Source organism: Leptinotarsa decemlineata, unplaced genomic scaffold (genome assembly GCF_025532065.1).
Source record: "Leptinotarsa decemlineata unplaced genomic scaffold, Ldec_3_MD MMD2_tig00026358_RagTag_RagTag, whole genome shotgun sequence".
In the NCBI taxonomy this organism is placed as follows: domain Eukaryota; kingdom Metazoa; phylum Arthropoda; class Insecta; order Coleoptera; family Chrysomelidae; genus Leptinotarsa; species Leptinotarsa decemlineata.
Window position 1 is genome coordinate 10,263,453 of NW_027412703.1, and position 21,264 is coordinate 10,284,716.

Consider the following 21,264-nt stretch of genomic DNA (forward strand, 5'->3'; position numbering starts at 1 on the left):
GAATAAACTGAATTTGAACTTTTAATAAACTGATATTCCTTGAAAACCTGATTGATTGAACGATCTCTGTGACAATGGGAATGATAATCTACCCAGCAGATTCTTCACTTAAGTTTATTTCTTCTCTTCGTACTTTCTGAAATGAAAAATGTCCTTCACCAGGAACTCATAATCACCAGACATCTTGATGAATTTTGTTCATATGTCAATGAATACCACAAACTCGGAGGTATCAACTTCTATTGATTGACAACAACAAAAATAATAATAATAATATTGATAATACTCAGCATTTACATAGTGAGTTATAAACTCAGACACAAATGAATAAAAAAGGAGTAATGGAATGTATGAATTTGAAACACTTTTGTTCTCCCAAAAATCACTTGATGAAAAAGGAAATTAAAATTTTATATAAATACACACATACTGTCATCGTGACATGAGAGGATTCAACACATTCGTGACATAAAGTCGTGATGGAATGAATGGGTTTAGTGCCCCATCTTCAATGTTATCTCGTATGATGCTGAATAGGCAGTGAGACAAGTGTCTTATTCCGAAACATCGGAACAGTGTTCCGTGTATGTGAAATTTTACTTTTTCCATTCACTATATTGTGTAACAATCCTATAAATGATATCTGATCAAAGTCCATAATGAATGTTTGGAAAACAATCTGAATAGACAAAAGTGTTTTGTATAACTCAATATTCATAAGAAAGTAGTTGTTTCGAAAGTACTCTTTCTTTTAACGTGTTAGGAATCACACGTTAAAAGGTAAGACCTCGTTAATCCTTAGCTCGCACAAGTTTCGACTTCTGAGGGTTGTCGTTCGTAGGGGTGCGACAGCTGGTTAACGGAAAAACAGATTTTAAACAGATTTTAAACAGATTTTTTTTTAGAATAAGAGTTTATTTTTAATCTATTTGCTTCATTCCTTCTTTCGAGAGTTTCCCACATTTTTTGTTCAAAGATGGAGAAGTGGAAAACCAAAACTAATCTCTCGTGAAAATATACCTTTTTTAAGTCAAACATATAGAGATCTCCCATAAAAACATAAATTTGAAGAAGTAGACTTCAATATTTCCTCAAGAACGTGATGAATCATTCGCAATGGAAAAATCACGCTCAGAAGCTACTATCAGACACAAACTGAAAGAGAAAGACCTCTCGAAACAAGTACTTTCACATTAACATTGAATTAGATGAAAGAAAAATACTGTTGAAACAACTTTTATATGAATATTGAATGAAACAAAACATACTTTTTTTCTAATCAGTTTGTATTCCAAACATTCGTTATAGAATTGAAAAGATATAATTCACAGAAACGCTACACAATATAGTATTTGAAATAGATACAACTTCACTTACATAGAACATTGTAATTCTCAATTGCCAATATCGATGTTTCGGAATGAAATACTTATTTCCAATAGGTGAATTATTACAAGAAGAAGCACTCAATTCATTTATAACATCTCCAGAAGATGAAGGCAAGCAGTTTTCTTCATCTCCTGAAGACGCCTCCCTGGTTGGTGAAACGCAGGGCGAGAAGAGTATTGTATTTCCGGTGATTGGGAAAAATGCTTGTTTTTGGATATGAACAACATCGCATTACAAAAGAATGTTCATTTTCAGATAGACTGGGACCATTCTTTGATTTCGATTTGTTTGCAAACAGAATTATATAATTCTTCCAGAGATATCTCGAAGTCCACGATTTCTATTGTATAAGTCTCGGACCGGGAACTATGAAAGACCTCTCGATGATTACTGTCTGGTATTCTTCGAGCGCGTGTGTATTGTATTCAATGCCCCTATCGGAATGCTAGAGATATCGGAATTAATTAGCTCTAGATACTAGCTGTGCTATAAGAAAAGCGGGCCCACGTTTCCATTGTAAAAGATTGAAGGTGCACCTTTATTACGCCTAAGGACAAGACACGGTTGGAAACATCTATACAATTAATGTAATCAGTGATAGATTGAATCAGATTAATTGGGAATGGAATGAAAGAATGGAAAATTGTGATATAAACATCAACATTTCAACAAAAATTTATTCTCCAATAAAAATCATTTGAAGAGCTCCAGATTCTCTCCTCACAATTATCGAATTTATAAAAATATACATTCACTTCACACAATTGTAACTTTTTCAATTGGTATTTGATCTTTCATGTCATTTTTTTCTCAGATAAAATAAGAAAATGCTCAAAATAATGAACAATTGATATTTCCTTCAGAGAAAAATGATATATCCAAAACCTTTTCTATACCAAAAAATTTTTGCTTCAATAAGAATCCTAAGCAGCAGTCTTATTTTAAAATTGATTATCAGTAGAAAAATTAACGAAGCTCTCAGTCGCATGCAAAGAAAAGAACAAAAATAAATCAGTCAAACCAAATCCATCATCATAGAATTCTTATTGAAAAAATATCACTTTTTTTCTCACAATCAGTTAATTCAAAATTAAGTTACATATGTTTTAATTTTTCGTCTACACAGGTAAATTTTTGTGACAATATTTGATAGTATGTGAATTTTGTAATGTAATACATTGATGGCTTTGATTCATTTCAGAGTTTACTTTCTCCTTTCTAAAGCATGTGAATAAAGTCTTGTTCATTCCATTTATTGGGTCATCGTTGCGTAGTATTAGATCTCCACAACATTTTTTGGGCAACAACTTTATCCAATCTTTGCCGAATTCTAACTCTTCAAAATTGGCATATATCAGTATTTTCTATATTTGTAAATTATGTATATCAACCAAATACATCAGAAAATTCCTTGAATAGATGATTTTCACAAGCAAAAAATTTTTCATCGAATGTAATTCAACAAATACATGTAATTCAATTAACACATATGTATAATTGTTGCGCTGATCAATAATAGCTTCAACAAGTGAAAAACCGCAAATATGGTCGATGTTTTTCAATGAAAACTGAATGAAAATAGACCCGAAGAGTTGGAAAAAAATCCAAATCATGTAAGTCATAGGTTTGTTGTTGATTTAATGAAAAGATTTCCGAAATCCACTTTCTAACAGATAAACTACATTTAGGTACAGTCGAAGTAACCTGTATTGTGCCTAGTTTGCCTAGTTGGAGGTGTCGGCTTTCACAAAGGCCAAAAAAAACCAATACAGAGCCGCTGCCAATTAGTCCACGTGGACAAGTACGAATAGTAATGACGAGTGTGATAACAACACAGACTTTTTCCTGTGTAGTGATTCCAATAGCGTGAATAAGATTTCGATGAATTTGAATATTGAAACACGGAGAGTATGTTTCAATGTATATAAGAATCTACATTTCAAATTCGGTTTCGAGGGAAACAAACTATTACAAGCAACATCAAATTTAACCAAACTATTCTTCCTCAACTGTACGTAAAATAGTCGAAAATAAACCTTATGAACGCAAGACGCGATGTGATACGAGATTAACAAAACCTTAAGATGTTCATCTGATAAAATCATTGAAAAAAACAATATGCGACTGTTACAAAAGCAATGAGATTTCTACAACTGAAATCATAAGGAAGAAATTGAATACTTCCGATCATAACGTGAGCTGCTGTGACAAAACTCTTCAGAATTGGATACATAAACCAGGATATAGATTTAAAATAATAAACAAACGTCAATCAGTTATGGAAAGCAGAAGAATAGTGGAATTCTGTCTGTTTTTCCGTTTACCAGCTGTCGCACCCCTACGAACGACAACCCTCAGAAGTCGAAACTTGTGCGAGCTAAGGATTAACGAGGTCTTACCTTTTAACGTGTGATTCCTAACACGGGTTGGACGATAGCAAGTGAAAATCGATCGTTCAGACCAGGGCTTGAACCACCGACCAACACGTCAGTCAATTCGAGTGAATGAACAAATCACCCACGCCGAACCGCTTGGCTACCGACCGACCTGCGTAACAAATTGCGTAACAATTGCGTAACAAATACTTAGAACTAATAACTAAATATAGACAAGAACAACGGCAAATTTTCTATTTGGACGAAACTTGGTATGACACTCACGGCACAGTAACGAGAGGGTGGACTGATAGTTCAAAAATGTGTACGCCTAACATGCCTGCAAACAAAGGATCGCGACCAATCATTGTGCATTGCGGAGTAAGTGAAGGATGGCTTCCGAATTCTTTGAAATTATGTGTAAAACAACTTGAGAACTGTAATGTTGACTATTATAAGAACATGGAAGCTAATATTTTAGAGAAATGGTTCGAAAACTCATCGATCACAAATTTGGATGCGAATAGTGTAATAGTTTTCGACAACGCTTCCTATCATTCACGACAGCTCATCAAAGTACCGAATAAAAATTCGAAGAAATATGAAATACAAAGTTTTTTAATGGCAAATAATGATAATAATATATGATTCCATAAACATGATTGTGTAATACAGTAAATGAATAAATGAATAAATGTATGGTAAATATAACAGTTAACCCACAAAAAAATATATCCTTGTCCTATCTATCCATTTGTGTATTTCCATTCTTGGCGTAAAATGCAGCCATTTTTTGAGAATCTTCTTGAATAAACCGAGTGAATAGATTTGAGTGAGGTTTGTTGGTATTTGGTATTAGGTACGTGAAGTGTCTCTGCGATAATGTTTTTTCAACTTTTGGTATAACATAACAACAATTTGTATTATGAAGGTTACTATACCAAAAACCAATTACTTGAAGTTTTACAGAGTGTATGCCCTTGAGAGTATTGCTGAAATGTATGAACACACCATACTGAGACTTCCCCCATGTTTATATGTTTTAAATTACATCGAGTTGATTAGGGGAAAATTGAAACAGAGCATCAGGCGTGAAAATTTTCAAAATTTGATAAGATATTATTATATAGTTATTGTGATTCTTATATAATCAGAAATGATTATTGAATAACGAAATTGGTTAGCTCCCTATCTATATTATTAAAAGGAAGCTGTTGGAAGGTTGGTTGCACTATATCGTTTATTTGAACTATACTATTTGTTGCAGAGCTCATCTGAGAATGGAATGAATAAAGTGGCATTACGTTAACATCCGCAATCTTCTGTCGAATATCCGTAATAGTGATGAACGTCCATTCTTCTAACAGTGGCATCTTCAAGTGAAATTTCTAGATGTTACTGAAACCAATGTTAAAGGTACGTATATACACTATTCTCTTTTGAAATATTGAACCCGTTTGGTAAGGCTAAACCTCAATTTTGTTGAGTTTCGTAAACAACAACTAGAAGCATTATAACAGTTTATTGACATTCAAATTTCCTAGAGAGTCAGAATTTTATTTAATGAAAACTGCAAAACATATGCTAACGTTTCAAAACAATGAGATGTGAGTTTATAATCGATATAGAAATTTTTGTTTGAAAGTGGTTGACAATGTTTAGTGGTGCATTTCATTATTTCGGACTTCAATGGTCTGATATAGTATAAATTGTTTTGAAGAAATCTCTGAAAGAATCTATAAAAAATTGAAAATATCAGCTGAAAAATAACAATTATATCGAGGAGCAAAAAACTGAAATTATAATGGAATAAAATACAAGCAGCAATCAAAAAATAGAACTATTTACACGAGATGAATATTAAAAATTAATAACAAAAAATTAAAATTATAAATTGATAGATTCCAAGCCAAGTCACTTCACGATGTTCCGATTGTCGAATAAGTCCAGTTATCACCCGAAGACGATTGTGGATACTAACAATCGAAACGTCGTGAAGTTACTTGGCTTGGAATATTTTAATTTATAATTTTCATTTCTTGTAAATAATTTCAAATTTTGAATTTTTATCTTGTGTTAATGGTTCAATTTTTTCATTTTTTTATTGTTGCTTGTATTTTATTGCATTGTAATTTCAGTTATTCAGCTCGATATAATTGTTATTTTTCAGGTAATCTTTTCATTTTTTTATATATTCTTTTAGGGATTTCAAACCAATTTATATCATATTAGACAACGAAAGTCCGAAATGATGAAATGCAACATAGAAACTTCTGATATCAATTTCAATTTTCACCACTCATACCCAGTCTCACAGGCTCAGGAAATTTTAGTTGTTTCATATTTCAGTGATAGAGTACTGCCTTGACCTAGAATTCCAAAGAGTTCAGTTATTTTTTTGTCAAGAAAATATTTTTCTGTTATTTTTGTGAATTCATTAGTTTTCAAGATGATCTGTATATTTTTCTCTTTTATTAAAAAAAACAATTGCCAACTTACATATGTCACCTCAAAGTTTCACAATTAACATATACAATAACTTATTTTGGGACTGGTCTATGAGATCCGGTGCAAGAAATCGTATTGAATATTTGATCTCGAGTAGTGGATGATTGAAAAATTAGTGAGAATTTTTCATTTTTCACCATAGAAAATATTATGACACAAACACAAATCACGAAATGATATGGTTTCAGGAAGTTATGTCTGTCGTCACTGAAGCTACCAAATCATAAGTTGAATTCACGAGCAGATTATTAAGTTTGTCAACTTGGTAACGATGATGATAGGATGGATTTCATGAAGGTAGATGTGTAGTTACGAATAAGAATATCCCGGCAAAACCCTGTTTTTCAATACAGCTGATGATATATGGGCATCTGAATGTAGTAGATATAGATTATCAAAAATGTCTCCATTATTTTTTCGAACACGTGCGTATTTTTTCAGAAACAGAAACACAAAATTCAACAGTATTCTAGAAAGTGTCTTTATTCTTCATTTCTTCAATAAATCTCAACAGTCGATCTAACCCCGTACAAGAAATTTATATCGATTCACGAAGTGATTTTATTTCATAGAAATATTTCATACCATTTTCAGTAGAACCTCATAGTTCCCATCCAACAGTAATTGAACGAAAGATTACTTGATGTATGAACTGGCAGAAGCGAAGCAATTGAAAGTCTTTTGAAGTCATCAGTTTACCTTCCTTGAAGTCCTTTCTTCTGTAACAGTCTGAATTAGTTATTTATAATACACAGTCAGCTGATATTGATGATCTCAAAAAGTGAATCAGTGGAGTATCTGTCAATTCTCGAAGGAAATTTCATAAATGTTAAGACGAAATTCGAAAACGAAAAACACATTTATTTACAAAAGATCATAAACATGTGAATATCAATAGCGATGCAATAAATATCACAAAAATAAATTGGAATTCTTCTGGAAAGAGGATTCAGAACCCTTCAAAATGATCAACACCATACAGAGTGTTGAATTGATAGTCTTTTCATATTATTCTATCTGAAAGAGAGATATTGAAAGTAGGGTTTTTTTTTATTTTATTTTTTCTATTATAGAATTTCGATGAATTGGTAAAGTTCAATCAACGATCAAACTAATAGAGTATAAATGAACTGAGTGATAGAATGAACGGAAAAACAAGAAATTATAGTAATAACCTGTTTCTGGTCACAATAAGTTAGCTATAGTTCAGTATGTGTACAAAGAATTGAAAAAATATGTGCATTGGGTATTACTAGTAGTAATAAAATAGAAAGGAATTTTACGTAATGCCTCGCCATATAAAAAACAGAGTAAATAGTGATTTACACCAAAAAAAAAAATTAAAAAGTTGTACTTTTTTCAAATAATGAAAAACTTTCCTAAATATTGACGATAAAATAATAAATTACTTTCATCTTGTTGATTTTTCGATTACTAAGCGCAAAAGCATCGACATTGTGAGTATCTTGAATGAATTCTCCGCATATAACCTGCAATTGGAAGCAAAATGTTCAACATGATGACAAAATAATGAAGTTAAGATATCTCAAATTCAAATTAATTCAAATTCATTAACAAATGTACAATATCAAATGAATATCTATAAATTTCGAAAAATTGTTAGTACATGCATAATATTTTAACACAGTCTGCTAAGTGTAAACACATGTATTTGAAAAATAAAGATTATGTTAACTGTTAATAGATATTGTTCATGAAACAATAAATTAAAATGAGGAAATGTAGGTATTAATAATATCATTTTATTATGAATGAGGTTAAAATAAATTATCTGAATTATTTCAATATGAGCACATTTTCAATTTTTTCACTATTATCTAATATCCAACTGTGTGATGTTTCTTTAAATGCTGTTGTTCTCAACTTTTTAATTTCTCAGGGAATTATATTGTGAATTTTACAACCAATACATATGCAGTCTTGTTGCATTAAATGTAGAATACACTTACCAATTCGAAAACATTCATTGGTCTTTGATCTTATATCATTCTGATGTTCTATTATGTCAGTATTTGCAAAATGTTTTTATATAGATGGTACTGATTTTGTAAAATGTTTGTCTGAGATTTAAAATGAAATTTTTTCTGAATAAAACTTTCGATGAAAATCTGAAAGGTTTTTTAAAAATTATTTTCATTGCATATTCATGAATAGACTTGACAGATTTTAATTGATTTTCATATGCACCACCCCAGGCTACGATTCCGTAGATCATAATATTGGAAGATAATGCATGATGAAATATCAATAGTGTTTTCACGTCAAATATATTTCTCAAAAGTCTGAACCTATAAAGACATTTTCTTAATTTTTTTGTTAATTCAAGTGAATGTTTTTTCCACTTCAGGCAACAATCTATATAAATTCCTAAATATTTTATTTCTGGGGTTCTGTTAAATTTAAAAGTACAATAATTGCATTTTTGAAAATGTTTCTGTAAACATTTCGAAGTATGAATTTTTAGTTCACCAAATTTTGGTTGACATTATTCACTACATAAAAATGTCATGAATTTAGTTTTTGTCATATTGAGTGTGAGCAAATCATAACTCAAGTTATGACTTGCTCAATAGTCTGAACTTATAAAGTTGAATTGCATTTCTGAAAAACGTGTCATTAGTTCAGCAGTTGCGTAATAATAAACTACTTTTAATTATGAAAAATCATCTTCATTCCTTCAGAGCACGCCACTAACATTTCAGTTAAGATACGGTAGTCGCATCATTCATATACAAGTACCTAACTAAATAATTTCAGAAACCTAATTTAAAAGTTAAATCGAAGACTACCCAATTGAATATTTCTAGATTAGTTTCTATTATGGTAGGTATTAAATGAATAAAGTAATCTCAAAAATACAGATAGGAGTTTTGAAGGATTCTATAACGGTATAGACACCGTCCTATTAGTTCTGACGAAAAGATGAATCGACTGCACACATAGCTTCTAATCAATCAAAACATTTTCTTTCCTAATGGATTTTGCAGGTGGTCGCTTTCGTAGATTGAATTATATAGTGTAGATACCAGAGGCAAAGGATCTCTACTGCTGTGTTCATTATTTGGAATTAGATGGACTTCCTGAATACAAGATCGGTGTTAACTCGTCATCATTATTCTTTAAGATATATGTTCCCAACCAGTTATCGTCTAGTATAATTAATGCATTGGACAGTTGTAGTTATTATCTTGAATTCAGTACATACTTGAATATACTCGGCCTTTTGATGAAACAATTGTTTGTTTTCATTGAATCTTTTTTGAGGTTAGAGCGATTTTAATTGTTGAATTTCTATTATTTTCGTTACATAAAAAGGGCACATGAGACATTAACGGTGATAAAATTGAAAGTGTCTGGGAAATTTTATTAATTCTAGAATATTTTGATGTTAGAGACGATAAAAAATTCATCCTCCATTTAGAAATTTAGATTCAGCTTATTGCACGCAATGGGATTCTTCAGAATGAGATACTTTCATAGCATAACGAGTTATCAACTATGAAAGAAATTATGAATGATGTTTTCAATAAAAGAGCTATGAAAAACTAAAAATGCATTGAATGACGAAGAAAATGAAATAAATGTTTTGAACAGAAATTATTTCTTGTGGAGGAAATTAGGCTATACAAAAAATGTGAATGCAGTGAATGAAAAAATGAGGTATCACTTATAGATTATTGAACGCGAGTCAATTTTTTGAGAGGAAATCAAAAATATTATCTACCTTCTTTGGGTATTTTCACCTTCCACAATCTGGAAAAATTGTGAAAATTGTGATGAATCACTTTAAATTACAATTACAATTTTGGAGGCCAAAATCTGCCTCCGTTTTCAGAACTGGAAAAATCTAAGTAAATTCGTAGTTACTCCTTTGCTAAGGAGTAACTAATTTAATTCATTTTTGAACTCCCATGGCAGAATGTTTCGAAATGTGAAATATGTCAATGTTTTTGATTATCTGAATCAATTCCATAACGAATATATAAGTACAAACTGAATAGAAAAAATTATTTTTTGTATAACTATGTGTTCGTATGAAAGTAGTTGATTCTGAAGTATTATTTTTTTTCGGTGTAATTCAATGTTAATAAAAAGTTGTTGTTTCAAGAGAGTATTTTTTTCCAGTTTGTGTCTGAAAGTAAATTCTTTGCATGATCTACACATCTTCGTAAAAAGTATTTTTAAATCAATTGCTTTTTTTTTCACCAAAAAATCAAAGTCTCCTACAAATATACCCCTTTCAATTAAAACATATTCATATTCTAGATTTCAGAATTCCCTCGATATCTGTCGAGATAGTTTGAAATGAATCGAAACAACTGACGACTGAGGCAAAGTTTGGCCTATGAAATGTTAAAATAAGTATCTGTATCAATTCACATTACTAGATCCATTAACTATTTATGTTGTCAGGAAAAAATCCTGAATTCCTTGATAATGAATGATTTTACAAGGTGATAGTTCAATGTCTGTCAATCCAATGATTTGTTACATTTTGATCTCTTAATTCATATACGCTGTGATGAAATTTGTTCGATAAACTTTTCATTTTGTTAGTTAGGGCTCGCAGCTTCTAACGTAAAATTCCAAAATTTGAATCAGTTGATATTTTCTGAACACAAAGATAATTATATGATGGAATTGGCCGATACTTGATGAACATCCATAACTAAGGTATTCAATAAACACTTTATTGTGAGATTTTCAATAAACAGTTTTACAAAAACGCAATACGTGTTTTGCCATACAATGGCTCCTTCCGTCGTGTTTTTACTAACTAAATCTACTGAATATGTAGAATTTGGTTACTAAAGACACACCCGTAGAAGCCATTCTATGGCGAAACACAAGTTGCGTTTTTGTAAAACAAAAATAGGTATCTGAGCATTTCATACAACTCAGTGAGTACCACAGTTCAATTGAAGCTATTTGGAATTTTTGGAATCTGAAAGGGCTCGAATCTGAGGTCAGCTCACCTTTCATGAGTGGAACTCTACATCTGCTCTAAATACCTGCAGGATTTCATCGGTGTTCTGGCTTTAGTGGAACACTTTCTTGGTCTCTAAAGTGTTTCACAGAACATCCAAGGTTTGACCTCGAAATTGAGCATGTTGCTTGTTCTTGTGGATTTTGTCAAAAAGTTATATGTGGAATACTCAAATTATTCTCAAGAGGTATGAATTTCTCTATGAAATAGAAAAGTTTTTTCAGTGAATCGATGGACGATGTTTTCGAAAGAAAATGTTTACCTACACCCTTTGCAGAACTATTAGTCAATCAATACCTATGTCTTCTTCACAAAATCTGTGAAATGATATCTGAAATTGCACTTGAAAATGATCGAAAAATCTATTTGATCTCGATCTGCGATATACAAATTTAAATTGCCCTTCGATATAAATTTTATGAAGAATTTCATTATTAACGATAAAAGACTATCTCATTATTTATAATAGTTCACGAAATGTCTCAATTTTCATATATCTCATATATATACCAAATATTCAAAAAACGATGATTCTAATGAAAAATGAGCGTGAGATAATTTTGAATGGAATCATTTGCCGACTTTAACTGTCCTCTCCCAACGTGAAATCCCGTTTGATATTATCAACTGTAAGTAATCTTTGCATATTGCTACATACATCTCAACCATGCATTGTTATTATTATTTTCATCATTTTAAATAGCATGAGAATATTCGAAGAAATACCTGCTATTTTTATCGACCAATTTGCACTATTTTATTTGTTGAATCCATCACTTCTAGATATTTCTCAATATTAATGATTTTTTTCAGCACAACTTCATGAATATGAATTCACACGACAATTAGCAAGTACATATTTCAAATTCACAATTGCAACTAACGTAACTGCCGTAATTTCATGGAATATTTCATAAGTTAAACCTTTTTATACTCACTGTCGTCTAGACACGATCATTTTCTGTAATAACAAATTACGCAAGGTGTCAATTTATACCGTCTTGCTTAATAGTATTATTTGTATTATGCAAGTAAATATATACAGAGCGTATACCATCAGTAGGGTGCTAATGCCGACTGAACGCCTCCCCCCACCCCTTTTGACCTTGAGACGTCACACGACCTTGAATGACGTCACCTAACCTTGAACGTCGTACACGTAGTATGAGCTTGAATGCGGTGTTTGACCTTGAGTGTGGGGTTTGACCTTGACGTTCGACACTTCGACTACCTTGAGCTTGCTCCATGGCATTGAATGTTGACCTTGAATGAAATCGTGACGTGTACAGAATATAACCTTGAACAGTGGGCGTTCGGCGTTGTCCACTCCCTTGTTGGTAATTCCTATATAAGTTCAGAATATCGTATGACGTCACCTAACCTTGAACGTCGTACACATAGTATGAGATTGAATGCGGTGTTTGACCTTGAGTGTGGGGTTTGACCTTGACGTTCGACACTTCGACTACCTTGAGCTTGCTCCATGGCATTGAATGTTGACCTTGAATGAAATCGTGACGTGTACAGAATATACAGTGGGATTAGGCGTTGCGGTGTTTGACCTTGAGTGTGGGGTTTGACATTGACGTTCGTCACTTCGACTACCTTGAGCTTGCTCTGTGGCATTGAATGTTGACCTTGTAGCTCTCATTTGGGTTATGGTGGGGGGGGAGGAGTTGGGCTTTTATAAGGAGTGTGGTGTGAACGTTTCACTCATTTCAAATTCTCCTTATCGTACGGTATATATTTCTATATACAAGATGTATTCGTGCGTTGATTGTAAAAAAAGTTTCACTCGTAGTGACAACCTACGTCGTCATCAGCGGGATTCCTGCACACCCGCAAATGGTGATGGACCTCCAACATCGAAGAGGCAACGGTTGACACCCCCAGCACTTCCAACACTGCAAACATGCGTTTGCTGCAATTTGACTATTGCAAGCGATCAGATGAATGTACATCGGAGGACGTTGCAGCACAGAACAAATGCATGTGTTCAATATGGGGAAGGTGTGAAAATTGTCAATACAGCTTTCAAGTGTCGAATTGTGAGCTACCGAGTGGACAGTGAAAACCACCACATGGATTACCCAACATTCTTCAATGAAATTAAGCAGAAAGTAGTGAAACTACTCGAAGAAGTGTTGGATATCCATAAATGCATGAAAGTGAACATGGAAGTGTTTGGGCGGTACAGTCTGCAAACTAAGGATCTTTCAGACATCAAATCATTTAATAGTCCCAATGAAGTAATTGATCAATCGAATGATTTGGATGTGGTTTATAGCAGTTTTGCAGATAGTTTAACTGTTAAAGCAGCGGAATTTCAAGATCGGGATTCAGGTATGTGATCTAGTCAAAATGTTGATGATGATGGACTTATAGAGAAAACCCATATTTTCAGGTTGGACCATTGAGAAAATTTTGTACTTGGAGGTGAATATCAACAAGTATAGCCCCTTCGGAGGGTCTTCATACATCAAATTGCCAAGGTTCATCGAATTGAAGAAAAGTGTGGTGAATGTTCTTAATCAAGATCAGTGCTGCTTTGCGTGGGCTGTGACTTCAGCTTTATACCCTGCCAGTCAGAAACTTAATGAAATTTCATCATATCCCCACTTCTCAACCGTCTTGAATGTAGCAGGTATGGAATTTCCAGTTAAGTTGAAAGATATTCCTAAGTTTGAGGTTATGAACGATTGCTCTATCAATGTTTATGGGTTGGAAAATGTTTTTAAAAATGGTAGAATTGAATATGAAGTTGTGGGTCCGTTACACTATTCTAAACGTAGATTAAATAGTCATGTTAATCTGTTGATTATTACAGATGATTCTGGTAATAGTCATTATTGTTGGATTAAGGATTTATCGAGACTAGTATCATCACAAATATCTGCCCGTGGTCATAAAAAGTATTTTTGTGATGGTTGTTTATTGTACTTTGATAATGAACGAACTTTATTGCGACATCAGTTGAATGATTGTAATCACATATCGACAACGACACCATCCACAAATTTCAGGGTTGATAAATTTGGTAAAAGGGTACCTGAGAATATTTTGAAATTTGAAAATATCGAGAAACAGTTGAGGGTTCCATTCGTTGTATATGCTGATTTCGAATCTATTCTGAAACCAGTGCATACTAATGAGCCAAATCCTGCTAACTCTTATACAAATCGAACATATCTTCATGAACCATATGCTTTTTCTTACCTCATAAAGTGCTCTTTTGATGATTCTATATCTAAATTTGTACTATATAGAGGTGCTGATGCAGCTAAAGTGTTTGTGTCAAACTTGGAGGCTGATGTCACCAATATTTATCACAAATATTTGAAGAAAGTCATTCCAATGAGTCCATTGACTGATGAGGAAGAGCATGATTTCAATATTGCCGCCACATGTGGTATATGTGGAGAACCATTTGGTGATGGTGATATTAAGGTGCGTGACCACTGCCATCTAACGGGGAAAAAAAGAAATGGAGCTGCACATAGTATTTGTAACCTCAATTTCAAATTGCCCAACTTTATACCTATAATTTTTCATAATCTCAGTGGGTATGACTGTCATTTGTTCATAAAAGAGTTATGCACAAACAAAACAAAAGTTGATGTCATTGCTCAAACTAAAGAAAAGTATGTTTCCTTCACGAAACATATAATTATGGAGAGAATAGTAGATCACAATGGAGTGACGAAAAATAAGTTTTTGAAATTAAGGTTCATCGATAGTTTTAAATTTATGGCTGCTTCCCTTCAAGAGTTAGGTGACAATTTAGATGAAAAACATTTTGTGGAAACAAGAAAATATTTTCCGGAACAGGATAAATTCAAACTTATGAGGCAGAAAGGTGTTTTTCCGTACAGTTTTATCGATTCTTTAGATAAATTAAATTATTCTAGTATACCATCAAAGGTGGACTTTTATGATAAATTAAATGAAAAACATGTTTCTGATGAGGATTATGATAGAGTAAAGCAGGTATGGAACACATTCAATTGTCAAGATTTGGGTGAATATTCTGACATATACCTAAAATCTGATGTTCTACTGTTGTGCGATATTTTTGAAAATTTTAGAAATATGAGTTTAGATACATATAAATTGGATCCTGCTCACTATTTCACTTCTCCAGGTCTTTCTTGGGATGCTATGTTGAAGTATACGGGTGTCAACTTGGAATTATTAACTGATATCGATATGGTGCATTTTCTCCAAAACGGTATACGTGGTGGTGTAAGCCAGTGTTCGGAGAGAAAGCATATTGCAAACAATCAGTTTCTTCCAAATTATAATCCCGAAGAACCTTCATCTTTCATAATGTATTTGGATGCAACAAATCTGTATGGTCATAGCATGTCTCAATCATTACCTTTTGGTGGGTTCACTTGGTTGACCGCCAGTGAAATATGTCAGTTGGATATCAATAGTATTCCAGATGATAGCCCCCAAGGATACATACTTGAAGTAGATGTGCATTATCCTGTCGAGTTACACGATCTACATTCGGATTTACCATTTTTGGTTGAAAGTATTATACCACCTGGTTCAAAGTCCAAAATACCCAAACTTATTCCTAATTTGAATGATAAAAAGAAATATATCGTTCATTATAGGAATTTGAAACAAGCGGTCCGTAATGGTTTGATGGTGATGAAAACTCATAGAATTCTCAGATTCAATCAGTCACCGTGGCTGAAAAAATATATCGATTTAAATACAAATTTGAGAAATAAGGCTACCAATAAGTTTGAGAAGGGTTACTTCAAATTGAATATAAATTCCATATTTGGCAAAACGATGGAAAATGTAAACAATAGAAGAGACATTCGAATTGTCACACATTGGGAATCCATAAGAAGAGGTATGGGCGCCAATGCTTTGATAGCTCGTCCCAATTTCAAAACATTATCCATATTTTCGGAAGACTTTGTCGTCATACATATGGATAAAGTTAAGGTTTGTTATAATAAACCATTGTATTTGGGGTTCAGTATATTGGATATGTCGAAAACAGTCATTTATGATTTTTTCTATGATGTCATCAAAAAACATTACGGACCACAAGCTTCTCTTCTCTATACCGATACGGATTCTTTGATACTGAAAATAATGACGGATAATTTTTATAATTTTATGATTGCAAATGTTGACAAATTTGACACTTCTAACTATAGGTTGGGTAATAAATTCAATGTGCCAGTTAGCAAATCGGTGATTGGAAATATGAAGGATGAACTTCCGAGTGATCCCATCATCAGTTTCCATGGCACCGGTGCGAAAGCATATCATGTACAAAGTGTGTCTGATGAAATAAAGAAAGCAAAAGGTATTAAAAAATCCGTTATAAAAAATCAAATTTCAATTGAAGATTACATTAGGATTGTTGAAACAGGCGGTATAATATTTAGAAAGATGAATGTATTCAGGAGTGATTTACATGATATTTACACGTTGATGTGCAATAAAGTCGCGCTATCACATAATGATGATAAGCGATTCATCATTCCTAATACCACCAAGACATTACCTTGGGGCCACAACGATATTGAATTCTATCAGACAAGTTCCGAACAAAATTTAAGAATTCTTTTGAATGTACTGAAAGATGAAAACAGTATAAGTGACAAGAAATTAAATTTACTCATTGCCTTATTGGAAGAGCAATCGAGTAATTGAATTTTTTCACTCATTACCTGGTTTGTTCAACAAATTGTAAAATTCATACTTGTCGAATATTTCAAACGAATTATCCAACCCCACTTCCACCCCCACTCCCATTCCCACCCGAAGTGGTAGGGAGCATACGGCTATAAAACATGAGGAGGAGGCCACAGTTCATCATTCGATTGCAGTCTTCCTTCGAAAGAAGCAGCCAACCTGAGATACCTGCCAGCCAACTTAGTTGAAAATTCCAAGCAGCTTGATGTAAGTACACACTTCCATACTATTTATATTATATTGTCTAATATTTTCATTTTCTCTTTCTAGAATCATGTCTTTTCTGAGGAATGCTCTGATGACCCCGATTACCACTCTCAGTGAGAGACAGTTGGAGGATGTAGAGCGGAGGAGGGTGGTTGTCCTACAGGACATCATGGTACAACCACCAGCTGCAACACCAGCTGCAGCTCCCATTCCACCACCGGGGATGACTTCCACCCAGGAAGTGGCGGCTCCCATTCCACCACCGGGGATGACTTCCACCCAGGAAGTGGCGGCTCCTGACTTGAAGTTCTTTTTCGAGGACTTCAAACCAACCCCCGAGGAGGAGGAGATTGACCCCCCACCAACTTTGTCGACATTCAGTGGACCAACTTCTTCGTCAGCACCCCAAATTGAAGATTTACTGAATGTCTACAACCCGGACCTGGACGAGTCTCTGGCGGATTTATCGCATCTTCAAAGCTTCTTATCGCCCATCGAACCATTATCCCCCATCGATTCAGGGGATGAGTTCGAGAAACCGGTGAAGAGGGCCAAGAAGATGAAGAAGTCCGCACCTGTGAAGAAGTCCGCACCTGTGAAGAAGTCCGCACCTGTGAAGGCATCCAAAGCCAAAGGTGGGAGGGGTGGTAAGTTGAGTGCTTTTCGCAAAAAGTGTGAAAAGAACTCACCTTACGGTGGTTGGCCTACAGCACCCCTTCCAGTGATGGAGGTGCAGAACTTGGTGGAAGTCGTCGCCCAGGTCCATCGGGATGCGTCACCCCCTCCAGCCACCCCCCAGGTCCATCGGAATGCGTCACCCCCTCCAGTCACCCCCCAGGTACGTGTTGAGCATTCCGAACAAGAGGTTGGCCCGGAAAATGTCCTTTCACAGACTGTGGTAGAGGGTAATAAACTCAAAGAGTCTATTACCTATGCACAGTCTGTGAAAAAGAGATATTTGAGGGAAAAGAAGGTTGTGGATGGTTCTGATTCCAGAAAAAGGGCCTTGATGGCGGATATTTCCACCATCGAGGCCCAGAAACTGGAATTAGAGAAGCGACTCTCTTTGCTTAGGGCGAAACTTCAAGAAGAAGATTCGCAACAAGGAAAGAGTTTGGCTTACATCCAAAAATATGGACCTCTTGTTCAGGAATGGGATGCCATGTGCCAGGGGTTCCTTAATACCTAACCCCTTTTGTAAATATATTTTTGTTTAGTTTAAGTTAGATGTATGTTTAGAATAAAAAAATTGTAATTTTAGGAATATAATAAAAACTTGCATGTTAATTTTAAGGTTATGAATGTTATGAATGAAAAAATAAAATAAGGAATATTGGAGTGCATATCTATTTTGGTTGTTGCACACAAAATACTGCGTGGTTGGGGCAGTATTTATTCCTTCATTCTAGTCATTTTCTAGTCACATGTAGTATATAGAATAAAATTAGTTAAATAGAATAATTGTATAGAATTTCCATCATTTGAAAGTGTGTGAATTGTAAAATAGTTATTTTTTCTAGAGAATAAATAAAGGTGATTCTAGTAATGCTCTGAGTATAATTCCAAAACCTTTTGACACTTCTCTCATCATTACTTCTCTCAACAATATTCAAACAAATTTCATTTATGTGAATGTGTAAAAATGAAATCATGAATCTAATGAATATTATATTGGATTTATTCCCCAATTCTCACATCAATACTTGAATAAATAACCTAGTGGATCTTTATTTTTCACATATTCCCCTTCCCTTACTCTACCCCACTTTCTTCAAATCATATAAATAAGATTGTATTCTCAATATTCTTCAACTTGTTCGTTCATCATGAATCAAGCAACACCAATTATTCGGGAAGCTGATTCCACCAGTGAACCTCATTTTGCCCCACCAGAGAATTGGTCCTATGGTGACATTCAAGTTGCTGTAGTTGATTCAACATCTCCCGATGATGAATTCGATGGGTATTCAGATACAACAATAGAGCTGAATGAAGAACAAGATGTAACCTCAGACGAAGATGAGTTTGAACATGATGAATTTGCCAGCCCAGAACTTGTGGATCAACTGTGGCTTGAAGATCATCAAATCGCTCCACCAAATATCATCGTGGTGGTTGATTCTCCCGAACCTGACATCATCATTATAGATGATGATGATGATGATCAGGTAGGTTAGGTTAGGTTTTCCTCGGAGTGCACATAGTACCTGGTTGGTGCACACGGAATGCTGCGTGGGTGGGGCAGCATTCAACCTAACCACTCTATTTGGTAGTAGTGAAAAAAATAGGGCTATATCGGTACACCCTTGCGGTGAAACGTTAGTTGTTTCGCTTTAAAATGAACTAATTAGAAAATGGAAACAGTTAATCATTATCTTTGAATATCTTTGGAACATTATTTCAATAATGTTGATAAAAATTCGTATCATAAAGAAATTTCAAGCAATGTATATTCGGATAAGTAACGAAGGGAAAGGTTGTATAGGCGATCGCGAAGCGATCGCTTCGCGATCGTGAAGCGATCGCTCAGCAGGCCGCTTCGCGGCCTGGGGCGCTCAACATCCGCCACTTGCATCCGGCCCGGATGCAAGTGGTGGATGTTGAGCGCTGAAATTCGGCCGCTCCGCGGTCGAGCGGACGCAGGTCGCTCGGCCGCGGAGCGGCCGAATTTTAGCGCTCAACATCCACCACTTGCATCCGGGGCGCGTTTTTTGCGACCCCCACCTCCCCCCCACTCCGCCTCCCACTATACCCCCTCCTGTGCAAGAGTATAAATGTAGGAGTTCCTCAATGTAATCTTCAGTTGAGTAGCTATCGTCAGCATGTCAACATACCAGGAAGCCGATTCCACGACCGGACCCCAGGCGGAAGAACCTACAGCGCCACTCCCGGATCTTCAGTTGGAGGATTCCGATATGGAGAATCCAGATATGGAGGCCGATTCAACCACCACGCCTCATCACCCTTCCACATCTTCGGTCCAGGTACTGCATGTGACCAGTACCGAAGACCACTCCGAAGACTCTTGCAGCTCGGATGATGATGATGACGATCTCTGGGACGACGACGCATTTGCGGAGGAAATGGCGTTTTCTGAGGGTTCGGTGATGTGGCAGTACTTCCCCCGACCCGATGACAGCGACGACGACGACGACTTGTAATCCTTTCCTTTTTTTTCCCTATTTTTTTCCCTATTTCACCCATCCTTTATCCTTCCTCGGAGTACACATTTTGTTTGGTTGGTGTACACGAGACACTGCGTGGTTGGGGCAGTGTCTACCTCCCTCTCTCCTTTCCACCTTTGAAATAAATATTCTGAATTACAATACCAATTACTCTTATTGACTACTCTGAATAAACACCCCTCGAATTTGAAATATTGTCTTATGAAAATTATATTTCCAAATCTTGACATGAATTCTGCAATTGTTCAGATAAGAGAGAGCTAGTATGTTATCAAACAGATTCAAATCCACTCGGACGCTTAAACAATCATTTTTCAATGTGATTTATTTTACAAAGATAAGATATTCAGAGAACTTACATATTCTATAACACATTTGTGCATACCTCATATGTATATGGATGTACATTTTAGAGGTATATCCATATATTACAAACTACTCTTCGTATGATTATGTGACACTCAAAATATTCTATTTCTTTGACTGAGTGATCAATCTTATTATTAGATATCTACACTTTGTTTGTAGCTCTGAAAAGAGCTGTATTTTTGTTGACCCGAAAGTCCACGGTAACTGCTCCGCAGATGGGGTGTTGTTGCAATCTCATTATGAGATATCTACTCTTTGTTTAAATAATGTAGCCCTGAAAAGGGCTGTTTTTTTTTTGTTGACCCGAAGGTCCACGGTTACATCTCCAGAGGTGGGGTGTTGTTACATATGATACAGACGGCTATTCTCCTAAAGTTGGTCAAAGGCCTATCACATGCTTTACACCATGTTTGCCCCATCTCCATGAAGCGGGCGGTGTAATGAATGTCGACGTGCTCATAATACCCTCCATTGTTATTCCGCACAGAATAAAAGC

General features: G+C 34.7%; 1 protein-coding gene and 2 long non-coding RNA genes across 3 annotated transcripts in view; 2 read left to right on the top strand and 1 right to left on the bottom strand.

The window, feature by feature from the left end:
• The window catches only part of LOC141486556 (uncharacterized), a 368,992-nt gene extending 363,693 nt beyond the window's left edge, over nt 1-5,299 (top strand). The window contains exon 5 of the long non-coding RNA XR_012467920.1: nt 5,032-5,299. This is a non-coding gene — a long non-coding RNA (uncharacterized lncRNA). The remainder of the gene's footprint in view (nt 1-5,031) is intronic.
• Nucleotides 5,300-6,729: 1,430 nt separating this feature from the next.
• On the bottom strand, nt 6,730-12,212 carry LOC141486558 (uncharacterized). Its single transcript, XR_012467921.1, has 2 exons — nt 12,007-12,212; nt 6,730-6,991 (listed from the first exon to the last, which is right to left on the bottom strand). It is a non-coding gene; the product is annotated as an uncharacterized lncRNA (long non-coding RNA).
• A 4,877-nt stretch (nt 12,213-17,089) lies between these two features.
• LOC141486557 (uncharacterized) lies at nt 17,090-18,511 on the top strand. The gene is made up of 2 exons (XM_074184702.1): nt 17,090-17,214; nt 17,278-18,511. The coding sequence occupies exon 2, from the start codon at nt 17,282-17,284 to the stop codon at nt 18,401-18,403; it is 1,122 nt and encodes a 373-aa protein (XP_074040803.1). The 5' UTR covers nt 17,090-17,214; nt 17,278-17,281; the 3' UTR covers nt 18,404-18,511.
• Nucleotides 18,512-21,264: the final 2,753 nt, after the last annotated feature.

Excerpts from the sequence above, each read along its gene's own strand:
- LOC141486557 (XM_074184702.1), top strand. The coding sequence starts at position 17,282 with ATGTCTTTTCTGAGGAATGCTCTGATGACCCCGATTACCACTCTCAGT.